The sequence below is a fragment of the Bactrocera dorsalis genome, chromosome 4 (assembly GCF_023373825.1).
Source record: "Bactrocera dorsalis isolate Fly_Bdor chromosome 4, ASM2337382v1, whole genome shotgun sequence".
Classification (NCBI taxonomy): Eukaryota; Metazoa; Arthropoda; class Insecta; order Diptera; family Tephritidae; genus Bactrocera; species Bactrocera dorsalis.
Genome location: NC_064306.1, coordinates 21,053,748 through 21,069,787, shown reverse-complemented (window position 1 = coordinate 21,069,787; position 16,040 = coordinate 21,053,748). Strand labels below are relative to the sequence as shown.

The following is a 16,040-nucleotide window of genomic DNA, read 5'->3' as shown; positions in this document are numbered from 1 at the left end:
GATCATGCGATTTAACGCCTTTAGACTATTTTTTTGTGGGGCTACGTCAAGTCTAAAGTCTACAGAAATAAGCCAGCAACTATTCCAGCTTTGGAAGACAACATTTCCGAAGAAATTCGGGCTATTCCGGCCGAAATGCTCGAAAAAGTTGCCCAAAATTGGACTTTCCGAATGGACCACCTAAGACGCAGCCGCGGTCAACATTTTTATTTTTTAAATTAAAACTGTTATTGGCAAAATTTGTAAACAAAAATAATATTCACTTTGAAGACGTCAAACATGTCAATTTTGGATGAACCCGTGTAACTTTTATACTCTTGCAACCTTTTGCTACAGAGTAAAATAGTTTTGATCACCTAACGATTGTATGTATCACCTAACACTAAATGAGATACATAGATATTGGGTTATATGCATATATAAATTATCAGAATTACGAAAAATGTTGAAATCTGGGCGACTGTCTGTCTGTCCGTCCATCCGTGTAAGCTGTAACTAGAGCAAAAATTGCGATATCTTAATAAAACTTAGTACGCGGGTTTCTTAGTACAAAAAAATTACGAGTTCGTAGATGGTCCATTAATCGGAGCACTTCCACGCCCACAAATCGTCATTAACCGAAAACCGATAAAGTGCCATAAGCACTAAATTAAGATATAAAACTGTGGGTAGCTGCGGGGAAAAATTTTTGAAAAAGTAGGCGTGACCCTGCCTTCTAATAAGTTTAATGTACATACTAATCTCCTAAACTACTAAAACTACAATAACCAATTTCGCTGAGCGCTCACTCTCCATATAACGGTAAAACTTCTTAAAGTGCGATAAATCAATTACAAAATACGCCAGAAACATTAAATTTTAGCTCCGAGATGGCATAAGAAGGGAGCCGGTGTAGAAATTGGTCGATGGGTGTGGCACCGTCCACCTTTTGGTGAAATCACATATCTCGGAACCGGAACGACAGTACAACTCAGTACCTGGTTTTTTCTCACATCCATATTTCACTGTGTGAAAATGCACTAAATCGGACTTCAACCACGCCTACTTTCCATATAACAGAATTTTAAATTCTTTGGTTCTTTCACTTTCCAATAAAGTATATCACCTTATTATCAAACATTGTTCAAATTGAAACAAAACTGTTCAAGTACCGACTATAGTCGACTTTTGACTGAAAATATCGCTCAATGTGTGAAATGTACTCGTACAAGTGAAATTCAGACGTTTTCTGACAATAATATTTCTGTACGAAAAATGAATTGAATCGGCTCAATACATTCCTGAGTCCCCATATACGGAGGGGACGGAAAAAAAACGAATTTTCCAGAACTTTTCCTGAGAAAACTTTTGAATTTTTTGTTCCACAAATTTGTACACATATTATGTTATATTTTAACTGTATTTTAAGACTTAGTATTAGTAAAAATATTTTTTTGGAAAAAATGTGTTGCTGTGACCACTATATCACTTAACTTTATCCTTAAAACACAAAACAGATTTCGTTAAAGTAATGTTAAACCTAGTAACTAATAGAAGGAATAAGCAAAATAAAATTTTTTCGGCTGCACCGAAGCTAATATACCCTTCACAGCTGCATTTTTTTAGTAACTATGTGTTCAGTTTGTATGAAAGCTATATGCCATAGTAAACAGATCTGAACAATTTCTTCGTATATTACATTATTCTCTTAGAAAATAACCTGCGCCTATTTTTGTGAAGATACATTGTTATATGTTATAGTGGTCCGAAATCGGCAGTTCCGACAAATGAGCAGCTTCTAGAAATTTCAAAACAATGGAAGGGCGGGCGGATGAATTTTGCTACATTAAGAAACTCAAATAATTTTTTTTTTCAGTGTATGGAATTCATGTTTCTTTTATTCATGCTAAAGCTCATTCAATTTTATTAAATATAGCTTAATTAGTTTTAGTTTAGTTTAGTTTCGTTGATGCATGTGCGGCATCTTACCAAAAAGTTGTTCATTACTGCTTGGAGAGTTGAAACAGGAATGGCCGCAATTGTTTCTCGAATGGATTGCCTTAGTTCAGTCAAATTTGTTGGTTTTGCTTTGTAGACTTCCTGTTTGCAATAACCCCACAAGAAAGTCAGGTGCAGTAAGATCAGGCGACCTGAGTGGCCAACGGAATGTGGAGTTTCTGGATATTTTTTATTTGGAAAATTTTCGTCGCAATTCTGTCATAACAGGTTGGGCTATGTGAGGAGCTGCACCATCTTGCTGAAGCCACACAGAGTTGAAAAAAATTCTCATTCGACGTAATTCTGGATAGAAAAACTCTCTCAAAATGCTCAAGTAACGGTCTCCAGTAACCGTAACGGTGTGACCGTTTTCTTCGAAGAAGTAGGGCCCGACAATGCAGCGTGATGAAACTGCACACCACATTGTGACACGAAGTGGAAGCAATTCCGTCTCATGGAGTATCTGTTGGTTGGAAGCACTCCATATTCGACAATTTTGTTTGTTTATGTTGCCGTTTAAATCGAAGTGGGCCTCGTCAGACATGAAAAGACAGCCCAACATGTTTCCATTCTCTTCCACCATTTGAAGCATCTTCTGGCAAAATTCCAAGCGAATCGGCAAGTCTGCAGAGTTCAGTTTGTTGGCCATTTGAATTTTATATGGGAATAAGTCCAAATTTTGTGCATAATTAACTGTAATGACTGTCTGCTTACACCCATTTGAGCAGATAAGCTTCTTGTCGAAACACGTGGATTGGTTTGTATGGCAGCAGCTACAGCAACTATTGTTTCCTCCGTTCGAACTGAAGGGTTTCGATGATAAGGTCTTCTGTTGACTGTCCCATGCTCGGCAAAATTACAAGTCTCATTATGGTCCATCTGCTCGGAGGATTGCCGTCAAACGTGCGCCTATACTCTCTTTGAACCGAAGCTACGGTCTCCAGTGCGTGATGGCGGCGGACAATCCAAATTCTTGTTTCAGAGTCCCAGTTATCCATTCTTGTTAAATGTAAAAGTCAATCTGCAAAATAAAAAAAAAAATTAACCACACTCATTAAATAGAAAAAAAGTTATTTAATTTTTTTTGGTAGCGGCTTTCATCAGCCACCCAGTATCTTAAAAACTGAGGGACTAGTTCTTATATATACAGACAGACAGACGGACGGACGGACAGACAGACAGACGGACATGGCTAAATCGACTCAGTTCGACATACTGATCATTTATATATGTACATATGTATATACTTTACAGAGCCTCCGCCCTTCCTTCTAGGTGTTACAAACATGACAAACTTAATATAGCCTGTTCAAAATATTTTTAAAAAGCTCGTGTTATTTGAGACTAATAAGTTCAACCGTTTTCGATTAATGTTGGTCACCGAATTTGAAAACACCATTTTGAGAATTTTTTTTCTGAAAAGCCTTTTTTAAATTTGCGTGGAACTTCGGAAATATTCACCAGGACGATATGAAATTTTCTGTCTATATTCGTAAGGATACATATAGTCACCGAAAATGCAAAACAACGTATCATCAAATGAACAGAAATTGAATATTTTATTCCTTACGATTCACTACATCATATTACATAAGTTATACATACATATGTAACATAAAATTTACTTGAAAATTGAAAATGAAAAAATTATATTAAATATAGTAGTCTTTACACAGTAGAATATCATGGTGGAAAATTTTCAAATCGAGTTTCTTATATCAAATCCTACTAAATTGACACACACATGAGTTAGAAATAGAATATTACAATTCTAAATTCAAATTTGCAACGGCTGCGCTGAGTATCGTTGTTTTGATTTTGTTTATAATTTGAAATGTTATATGGTGACAAATCTACAATACTTATCAATTTGTAATACATATGTGTATTCTTCTCATTTTACGGAGGCTGCTATATATATTTCTAGCCTAGGCAACACTAAGGGTTGCCAGGTCCAATCTGACATTTCCATTGGAAAGTTTGACATTTTCTAGCATAACATCACTCAGAACGTTTTGTCATTTAATCGTGAATTGTTTTATTTGCAGGGAATTAAAAAATTCATCTCGGCCAAAAAATGGAATTAACTCGAGAACATTTCCGTGCGATCATTTTTCACAACTTTCGAAGTGGATTATCACGACAAGAGTGCATCGATGAACTAAAATCTTTATATGGCTATGAAGCACCATCCTATAGCACTGTGAAAAACTGTTACAACGAATTTAATCGTGGCCGACGCTCACTCAAAGACGAATTCCGTGAAGGCAAAACCGTCATGTAACATACCTTCAGATAGAGGCATGCCTATGCATTTCTCCCACCAGCATACATTCGATATTGCATGAACACCTGGCCGTAAAAAAGGTTTGTTCTCGTTGGATCCCGCACAATTTGACAATCGCTCAAAAAAAGGCTCGTGTGGATTGGTGTAAAGAAATCCTGAAAAAATACGATCGCGGTGTTTCAAAAATCATGCGTATGAGCCCGAAACAAAACTGCAATCGACCGTGTGGGTCTTTCAAGACGAGCCAAATCCAACGAAAAAAAAAAAACAAACAAAAAATCCATTTTCGGCCAGAAATATATATAGCAGCCCTCGTATCACACAAACCACTAAAGAATGAAACAAACCACTGAAATCGGGTAACAGTTACGTTGAAAATTACTAAAAATGCGATAACTTAGTAAATAAATCCATCAGAAGTGTTAAATTTCACAACTTATATTAGGTTGTCAAATATCTCTCAACGCAACAGTTTGGGTTTCGTGAAAAACATAGCACGATTGAACAAGTAAATAGAATTACTAACGAAATAAGAAAAGCATTTGAGCACAGAGAGTACTGTTCAGCTATGTTTCTAGACGTGGCTCAGGCGTTTGATAAGGTATGGCATGAGGGCCTTTTATACAAGATAAAAAATATTCTACCTTCAAAATTATAGAATCGTATTTAAAAAATAGAAAATTTATGGTAAAAGTGGGAGATTTCATATGTGATGAAAGACAGATAAGGGCTGGTGTACCCCAGGGCAGTGTTCTAGGCCCAACACTATACATCATATATACAGCAGATCTTCCAACAGCTAACAATGTATTAACTTCTACTTTTGCGGACGACACAGCTATAGTGAGCCGTAACAAATGCCACATAATAGCATCAAGAATATTAGCCGAGCACTTAAAGTTTGTCGAAGAATGGCTAGCTAACTGGCGTATAAAGGTAAATGAACAAAAGTGTAAGCATGTTACATTTTCGCTTAGACCAAAAATGTGTCCGGCAATAAAAATTAACAATATTTTAGTACCCCAAGCGAATGAAGTAACCTATCTTGGTATTCACCTAGATAGAAGACTTACGTGGAAAAAACATATATCTAGTAAAATAACTTGCATGAAGATAAGAGCTGCAAATTTAAATTGGCTATTAAATAAAAACTCCAAACTTAGCCTAGACAACAAAGTGCTTTTATATAATGCGGTCATAAAGCCGATTTGGATGTATGGCATTCAACTGTGGGGCACGACCTGTGCAACTAATATAGACATAATACAAAGGTTCCAATCAAAAATGCTTAGATCAATTACGTGTTCACCATGGTACATGCGTAATGAGAATATCCATAAAGACCTTGGTATTTCTATGGTAAGGAAAGAAGTAGAAGACAGTAGAATTAAATATATGTATATATAAACTATGTGATCACCCAAACCCTTTGGCTAATGCTTTGGTACATTCCTGCAATCAAACACGCCTTAAAAGAAGAGATATGCCCGCGTACTGAGGAGCAATGTATCACCAAAACAGCTCAATCATTTGCTTGAGCGTGTCTAGTTTTTAAATAGGTTTAAGATTATTACTTATTGTTAGGCTTTCAAAACAAAAAGCAGATTCAATAAATAAAAAGATATTGAAAAAAAAATATCTCCCTTCTCCCTCTTTATTCAATGCTTTATAAAAAGTGTTACAGTGATCGGATTTAGTTCAAATATGCGCCATTTCGTTCGATAATCTGTTTCCATCCAGACGGCAACTTCATAATAGCCCCCTCGAACATCTACTTTCACAAGAGCGTTTGCCATGAACAGGAACAGGTGGTAATCACTTGGTGCTATGTCCGGGCTATATGGTGGATGCGACCCTCCAATCCGAGCTCCCGAAGTGTGTGGTCTTGCGTTGTCCTGGTGGATTACTACACCCTTCCTGTTGGGCAATTCTGGACGCTTCTGGTCGATCGCATGCTTCAAGCGGTCCAGTTGTTCACAGTAGATGGTAGAATTAAGCTTATAGTGGATGATTACCTTCCAATCCCACCAAACACACAGCAAAACCTTCCTGGCTGTCAATCCCTGCTTCCCCACTATTTGAGACGATTCACCGGCTTTCGACCACGACCGTTTTTGCTTGATATTGTCGTATGCGATCAATTTTTTGCCGCCAGTCACCATCCGCTTCAAAAATGGATCGAGTTCGTTTCGTTTCAGCAGCATATCGTGGGCGTTGATTCGATCCAGAAGGTTTTTTGCGTCAAATCATGCGGCACCCAAACATCAAGCTTTTTGTGTATCCAGCCTTCTTCAGATGGTTTAAAATGGTTTGGTGACTAACTCCCACCTTCTGGGCGATGTCACGAGATGCTATTCCTCCGCAGTTCGAAGTGATAGGGTACCATCACCCAAAACACCATTAATCTCACAGAACGTTTCTCTAGCGGATTTGCCTTTAACGAAGGAAAATTTTAAAATAGCGTGAATTTCGGCGTTAGTGAACTCCATGTTTACGCGTTTATAACTGTTGAACGCAATATCCAAACTAAACATGTATTGCGTCGTTTTGTAGATTATGTCAAGACCTTTCAGAGATGTATACGAGTAGTATTGTCAGATACGAGCTCTGTAGCGCTTTATACATAGTCGCGAAATTCAAAAGACAAAAAGGCGGAAGGGAGATATTTGACAACCTAATATATGTATATGATGCGCAATCAATTTCAACTTAATTTGGTTGGTAGCATTGCCTTTTATTTATATGTTATATTCTAAAGATAACCGAAATCAAACTACAACTACGCTTACTTCCCACATATCAGGATTTTAAAAATATCTAAATATATGGCCAATGGTTGGCATTTTACCGAAAATGTAGGTCGATCTGTGATATTTGCTATTAAAATTCTAGGATAATATTCTCTAGTTAATATTGTGCCCTTGTCAATAGTATACTAGGTCGGATGAATGTTTCTCCTAGTCCCTAGTATTATACTAAACTCGTACCATAATTTAATTCTAAAAATGTTCAAAATTAGTGAACGAATTACTACAGTTACCATATACAACATAAAATGATTTTGATTTGATTTTTTTGTTTTAGCATACTTCATTCCGCTTATGTCGCTCAGTCATAATTCAAGTAATGCCACAAATTAACGAAATTAGTTCGGACATTTTCCTAGCACAATTACACCCGATTGATTTCTGACTTTCTAGCTGACTTTAAGCAGTTGAGTTTTTCCTCATATTATATATCTCATTGGAGTTAAATAGGTTGATTTTAATACCAATATTTCGGATATTTAGCCAAATATAGTAATGTGACTGAGTCTATGACCTATTATATTCGTAAATAAGATACCCTTTCGTAGAATAATGAGTGTTGAACACTTTGGCATGAGTTTTATACTTTTGCAACATGTTACTACAGACTATATTAATTGTATTCACCTAACGGTTGTAGTATGTAAGATCTAAAACTAATCGAGATAGATATAGCTTTTGTTCATACATCTACATAAGTAAATGATCAGGATAATGATACAAGTTTGAAATCTGTGTCATAGCAAAGGTCAACACTGCAATATGATATAATACTGTTATTTGGTAAGACGAATAGAATTAAGTACGGTCTAGACCTTGGTATAAATCTCACATCCCTAATGTAATGAAATCCCATCTCGTTTAATATACATTCCGATCTTAGCCCTTTTTTTTTGTGGAATTCGTGGTCTAATGCTCTTGTTTTTCCTTTTATTTATATAGCAACTTTGGCTTGGCCTTTGATAAATACTAGAGTTAACATCGATTTCAACTCCACAGCTATGGAAAAAATCGGCTCAATATTATCTTTATCGTCAGCGTCTATAGGAGTAGGGATCACTGCAACAACGCCAACAACATTCACAGAATCATCGCTTTACAGCAATTCGCAAAAGATACCCATTACTAGGAGTGTAATATCAAACGGCGTGATAGATGAAGGCAAAGCTAGCACAAGTGCGATGGGCAGTACGAACTCTAATTTCTCGATTTCGTCGTCAACAACAAAATTGAATTCATTTACAAGCACCAGCAAACTACCGTTCGATTATACACTAAACAAGAAATGGACCAGCTCGGGTAAGTTCGTGAAATCAAAACGATTTTATTTCAAAATTATATGTAAATTCAAGTTTCAAACTTCAAGTTTTCGAAATATAGCTATGTTTCTACGAATAGTAATCGAATATTTCATTATAATTCCATCGGAGGACTAACAGCAATTCAATCCCAAGTTTACGTTTCTGTCGTCGTTGTTATCTTTACATAAACTATTTTGAAATTTTACGCTTAAGGAAATTATTAAACCAGAGATTTTTGCTAAATATATAGGGAACAACGCATAAACTTATAAGTTAATCCATCCGACAGTCATACATTATGAAACACAACGTCATCGCTAAAAGCGCGAAGTAAATTAATATGCAAAAAAAAATCATTTTCCTTTTCTTGTGGTCCTCGATTGTTTTATGGACCCACCGTCAGATGACACTATTGGCATCAAAATTTGCTCTTGTGAGACAATACAATAGTGAAAATTTTTGTTGTTTTTTTAGACATTTTTAAATATTTTCCATATCAGACTTTTTCATTGACAATTTAAAAATTTAAACGGTTAATATACATAAGGGGTATTCACACCAGCTTACTTCACTTAATTAATTGCGAAAAAATACATTTTCTGTCTACTACAAATTATTTATTGACAATTTTTTCAAAAGTAAGTATTCAACACAATCAGCTAAACGTATTAACAAAGTATCAACCGGATTAACAAGTTTAGTCTGAATACACCTATAATATTTCCTTTTTCTACAATTATATGATGAATTTAATTTATAATTTACATTATGTTTCCCCAACAGATGCTGTTAGCTTTCGAGCTTCATCTCCGATGGTCCCAGAAACATCGATGGCGGCTACACCGGCGGATAGATCGCGAACTTTTCGCAACAAACATCATCACGAACATCATTGGGGTCCATTTTTTGAAGAACCCATCAACTCAACAGCGTCAGGAGAAAATGTCATCTCTACTGCGCATTTATATACGGAAGCTGTGCTTAATTGCAGAGTGGGGATGCTAAAAGATAAAACAGTAAGTATCAATACAGCTGGATATTTAATTGCTTATTAATTTTAAATATAACTGAGCATCAGATGTGCATATGTATTTATTTAAGATGTTTCAAGGGTTTCTTGAACAGTTGCTACAGAGTATAGTAGTGTTTTTCACCTAACGGTTGTTTATATTGTATTACCCACAAATAATCGATTTATATAATATATATATGAAGGGACGAGTTGAAATCCGTTTGACTGTCTCTCTGTCAGCCCGTCTGTTCGTTCAAGCGATAACTTGAGATGAGTTCGTACAAGGGTGTAATCGGATCACTACCACGCCAACAAAACGCTATTAAATAAAAACTTATGAAATGACATAACTAAGCACTATATTTAGATATAGAACTGTAATTTCTCCCAAGGGACCGCAAGAGACACCTTTGGGCTGAAATGTTTTAAAAAGTGTGCGTGGCTTAAATCACTTAATTCGCTCAGGATAAATCCTATAGTAACCCCTACCAACAGTTTAAAAATGGATGTATCGGATCATTACCCTGTTCACTTCTCATATAAAGGTACTGGTAAAAACTACTAAACGCGCGATAAACTAATATGCCAGAGGCATTAAATTTTACACTTGGGATGTTGCAGAAGGACTTTATAAGAGCCGGGGACAAAAATGGAAGATTGTCGTGGCACTGCACACTTTTCGTTGATAACCCATATCTCAGAACCTATGTAGTCATGACATTCCTATGTTCCAACGTGAAAACAAACCAAATCGGACTGTCTCCACGTCTACTTCCCATATAACCCATATTAAATTCTATCTGATTCTTTCACTTTCCAGAATTCAATTGAAGCACCAATAAATGTATCGAGATAAAAATTTGTTCGAATAATAGGCCGCTTCAAGTAGACCACTTCATGACCAAAGAGTATCCCAATCGGACGAAAATTATTGAAGTCCCGAGATACCAAATATGTGGATCAAAGTTCATATTCATATCATGTCCATATAACAACACACACTCAAAATTATTCCTTCCTTACTTGTTTACAATATTATTTCTTATTAAAAATTAAATATTTAAAGATTTTGTGAAAATTTCAAAATAAAATATTCAAAACGCGGCCATTACGACATAGTTTCCTACAGTCCCTCGAAAAAAGGTGCCATCGCGTCAGCAGAACTTCTTACATGATCTTCAAAAGTGAAAAGAAACAAGTAAGGACAGGCTAAGTTCGGGAGTAATCGAACATCTCATACTCTTGCAACTTGTTAGGATCAAAGTCAGAGAAATACCTTCAGGTAAAACTTTATTTTACAAATGTAGCGAAAGAATACAACATTCATGGTTCAACGAAATCGTGAATGGACTTAGATCACGAAATAGCGTCGATCGGTTTGGGTAATTCGTGGACAATTTTCATATAAAAATATATGAATAAATCATATCATATAAATATATATGAATATTTAAACTATAGTCCTGTTTCTTGAAAAGTTATAGTCCGGCATTGTTTTTTTCGAATTTCTCCCATTTTCATACTGCAATATTATGCCACACCCATTTTTTTAAATATTTAGATCACACGGAACTCTTGCTCCTACAATCCCCTGTACAAAATTAAAATTACTATTATTATTAATTAACTTAATTTAGTGCTTAGTTCTAACATTTTATAAATTTTAGATTAATTAGGTTTTTGTGATCGTTCAATTCTCCTTATCAATTATATATGTATATTATATATATAAATTTTAGATTAGTTAGGTTTTTGTGATCGTTCAATTCTCCTTATCAATTATATATGTATATTGTATATATCGTCACCTGAAGTGCAAAATAACGTATCATCAAAAAATTCAAAATTGAGTTTTTTACTGATTACGATTCACCACATCATATTACATATGTGTCACAAATTTTAAGCTTCTGAGATCAAAAATACCCAAGCTATATTAAAAATTCAAAAAAACGTATTATCAAGTGCTTGATTTCGTTAAACAAAATAACGTATCATCACTCATGTATGTAAATATAACAGAGTGTTTGTTTTTTTATATCGAAGTTAGCCTTCATTTATTGTTTATGTTTATTTTTAGTGATTAAGCTGGAATCGTCGCTCTGCTATCTGAGTCGATGGTCACTTCTCTGAAGGAGGCTACACTCCGGAGTAGTAAATCTACTAGAGTTGATAGAGAGCTCCTGACAGCAGACCCCTCCACCTTTGACCCAGCCGTGAAGAAGTTCACTGTCCCTTTTCTCCAACGGCTTCTTCCCACCCACAACTCCCTCGATATATGGGTAGAGAAGGAGCCGCCAGAGTTCGGTTTAGCGACTCCATGATCCAAGTGATCAGACCCGTGCTTTTTTAGGAATTCAGCATTCTATGCTTTTACAAAGTTTAACAATAACCAAGAAGAAATGGCAACGTCTGCAGGACCTAGAAGCTTTAATTCCAGCAGACTGTTATTACTTTTATGATAATATACCTTTTGAATAATTAGTTATTTAATAAATAATAATTAAACATTATCCTCATATTTTAGCTTGAAATATTTAAATTTTTTCTAGTATCTACTTATGTACATATTAATAATAAAAATAACATGAAATATGAAAATCTTAAAACTGTTTTTATTTAAAATTAAAAAAAGGATTAATATTCAAATTTTTAATTTTAATACAAATTTAGATTGATCATACGTTATTTTGTTTCATAAATGAAAATTCAAAATAACGTAAGACGCCTACTACAAAATTGCTTAATTTTTTCTTTATTTTTTTTTCTAAAATATACTTATAGTTTCATGTTAATTTTGAATATTTTGTTTCAATATCTCAAGTGGTTTTCTTTTTATACGGTTTTTTGCTTCTCCTGTAAACCTACGAAAAGTGATGTTACGTTATTTTGCATTTGTAGTTTGTAGTTATCTCTCTACTAGGTATATGGGAGCTACGAGGTTTGTACAAATGGATATTCATTACAGACATTAACACTGTCTTAAGAAATTCAGAATTCGCAATACCTTTTGAGCAAACCTCGTATTGATTGAATCCAAGCCATTTTTGACATACAGGATACTAATATCATAAAAGGATTTTCTACGAATTTCTTAAATACTATATCCCGCAGATTCACCGATATTTCAAATAAAAAGTTCACAATAGGAACTGCGATATATTCGATATCTGGAGGCTTGAATAATTTGGGCCCATTTGGGCATCTTTTACTCATGAGGTGCCCTTCTTGAAGCGCACTATTCCGGGAAAAGATTTATCTCTATAGAATACATTCATTGGTGCTTGACTTGCATATTGGAATGTGAAGAAATCAATTGAAATTTTAAATTGTGTTATATGCCCATTTTTTCAGCAATGTACCGCAGTTGGTTGAAATTGTTGAGTGGGGCCACACCTATCAGGAGTAAAATTTTAAGTTTCTGACGCATGGATGATGGATTTATCGCATTTTTGGTAGTTTTTAACAAAAGCGTCATATCGGGAGTGGGCGGGGTAGTAATCCGAATTCACCCATTTTCTCAGGTTGGATAGGGAAGACAAAAAGATTTGCCCCGAGTAAATTTTGTTTTATAGCTCGAATGGTTTATGAGATATGTACATTAAACTCTTTAGAGGACGACACCACGCCCATTAAAAATCCTTCGTTCAAGACCTTGCAAATTATATCATATATATAACCAATCAGTTGTACAGTGTGCGAAATAATTATTGGGCCAAACGTTTATCGCTAATTTTAAGGAATGCAATTTTTTTCAAGATATACTTAATATTTTGGAATCCACGTTACGGATGAAAGAATGGTTTAAATTTGTTTATTTATTTTTAACTATTAATTAAAATTAATTTTGTTTCAGTTTAATAATATATAGCAAGTTTTTGAAATTTAAATACGATTTTAGTAACCAATATGACCTATCTTGTGTTTTATTATGGAAAATATACGAAATTACACCGACTTATTATTCATTTCTTTTGAAATGTTTTTTTCAATTCCAATGTTTGGTATTGAGCCCCATTGGCATATACTTTCTTGTACAGTATACTCCAGTGATTTTCGATGGGTCTTAGGTCCAAACTTACTACCGGCCAATTCAATACATCAGTGTTGCCAAGAATCGTTGAGTAGACGCAACTGTTGGAATTCGTGCGTTATGTATTGGAAAGTCCACGTTTTTTACCCAAAATTGATAACCAAACTCCACTAAAACATTATCTAGCTCTATGTAATTTTTTACTCTTGCAACCTGTTGCTACAGAGTATTATAGTGCGGATTTCTAAATACAAAAAAAAGTTACGAGTTCGTAATCAAATTGCCATCAACCGAAAATCCATAAAATGTCATAACTAAGTGTTATTTGGCACAGGGGATCGTAAAAGCAAGGAGAACCTGTTAACTGAAAATTTTGAAGAAATAGGCGTGGCCCCGCCCTCTAGTAGGGTTAATTTACCTCTACAGCTACAATAGCCACATTTGCTTAGTACAATTCACCAGAACTATTACCAACAGTGCGAAAATGACTGATAACTTCGCCCCCTCTCCAACGGCAACTATGCCAGAGACATTAAATTTTACCTCCGAGATGGTATGAGAGGACTTTAAACGATTCTGAATAAAAATTGGACAATGGGAGCGGTACCGCTCACTTTTAGATAAAATCACACACATCAAGTGGTCCATGAAAATTTCAAAAAATCTCCGATTTTGAAAATTAGCAGTACATTAGCAAGGGGACCAGACGCATACCCCATGGTATAAATATTTCGTCAAAATTCTTTTTTTTGTAAAAGTTATGAATGGGTGACGATGAAAATTTGTGATGTCAAAGCACAATTTACGTGCTATATTATACATTTTTTTCATGGTCCTTTTGTTTAAATATTAATATTTTACATAATTTTTTTATTAAACAATTGACATTTTTCAAGTGTTCTTCACGTTAAAAAATTTCTTAGAAGCTGCTGGACCGATTTCACCCAATTTTGTACTAACATTCTTATTTTACAGTCGAAATAGGACTCCAACATATAACACACATACATATGTATGTATAACACAATTTTAAATTTCATTTAAATATTTCCTGTCGAGTTTACAAATCAAGTAGGAATTAATATAAAGGGATAAAACTTTACATGAATATTCCATTTAGAGTATTTCATCATATGATCAAAAATTGTCCAAATCCAAATAAAACTGTTCAAGACCCTAGGTACCGAGTATTTTGACCCCAGTACCTATGTTAACTTGTTGCCGAAAATATTGGTCAATATGTCAATGGTATCAATCTTTTCCTGACAATGGTATGTCTGTGTGCCAAAAATTGGTTACCTCCCATATACGATTTTTAAAATTTACTCCATATGATAGGTGACTGTACCTTAATGAATCTCGGGGAACATTTATTAGTATGTGGCATATGAATAGAAGGTAGTTTTGGCAAAAATCGACAAAACCGGTCGATACTACCCTCGACTTCCATAAATATACTACATATCGTCACATGAAATGCAAAATAACGTATCATCAAAAAAATCGAAATTGAGTGTCTTATTGATTACGTTTCACTACTTCAAATTATATACATAATATTACATATGTTCAACATTTTCTAGTTCTGCGGTCATATATAAACCAGTCTTAACCAATATTAATATTTTGTTTCACTCATGTTCGTTTTTATTTCGTGTTTCATTCATGCCACTGTAAATTTCTGGAAATGTTGTTACGTTATTTGCATTTCAGGTGACGATATGTACGTATAATAATTTTCCTTTTTCTAACAAAACTTTTGATGAATATGTCGGTCAGTGTATGCGTAATATACTCGTATATACACTTGTATGTTAAATATTATTATTATACATATGTTTGTACATATCGCTCATTTGCTGCAAAATCAGCATAAATCAAAAAACGTGATTTTTGAGTTAATGCTGCAGAATTGTTCGTTATATCATACTTCATGTTGAGGGAAAAATTCATATGAATACTTCTTATATGATCCGCTTGAGAAGAGGTGTAAGGTTGGAGTCACCGTGTAAGGTTGTAGTCAGTTGAAAACTTTAAACGCGTTTTTTGGAGAATTTATTTTTTTGACTTATGCCGGTCTTGCAGCAAATGAGCGATATATACAGTTGAACTTCCATAACTCAAATTCTTGAATTGGCAATAGAACTCAATTTTTTACAAATTTCCTTCTATAGCTAGAAGCCTCTCTAACTCGAAGTTTGTTTGTGGATTATGGTAATTTGAGTTACGTAAGTTCAACTGTATTTATAATTGCTTGGATTCCTATCCTTTGGTTGTTGGTTTGCACTTTAAAGTATTGGTTTTGATTCTTTCACGTTGCAAGAGTGTAAAATGTTCGGTTGTACTCGAACTTAGCCCATCCTTACCTACTTCAAAACATAATTGAAAAAATAAAAAAAATATTTGGGTTTATGTGATTTCTTTGGAATATGTGTGGATTTTTTAATAAAATGACCTTAATAATTTTCATAAGTTATAAACTTGGTTGTTAAGGTAAAATAGTCTTAGAAGGGACACAAAATTTTGCATTTGCTTAAGGCGTAAATAGTCTCGACTACGAGGCTAGAAGCATAAACCTCAATTACTTAATAAGCTACATACCATACACTAAATTTTATTTATC

The 16,040-nt window shown here is 34.5% G+C and overlaps 1 protein-coding gene across 14 annotated transcripts in view; it reads left to right on the top strand.

Moving 5' to 3' along the window:
• LOC105223371 (uncharacterized) overlaps positions 1–16,040 on the top strand; it is a 52,933-nt gene that overhangs the window by 8,578 nt on the left and 28,315 nt on the right. For all 14 annotated transcript variants that reach the window (XM_049454822.1, XM_049454821.1, XM_049454815.1 and 11 more), the window contains exons 3-4: positions 8,014–8,370; positions 9,156–9,388. In XM_049454822.1, the coding sequence (XP_049310779.1) occupies positions 8,014–8,370; positions 9,156–9,388 (590 nt within the window). The remainder of the gene's footprint in view (positions 1–8,013; positions 8,371–9,155; positions 9,389–16,040) is intronic.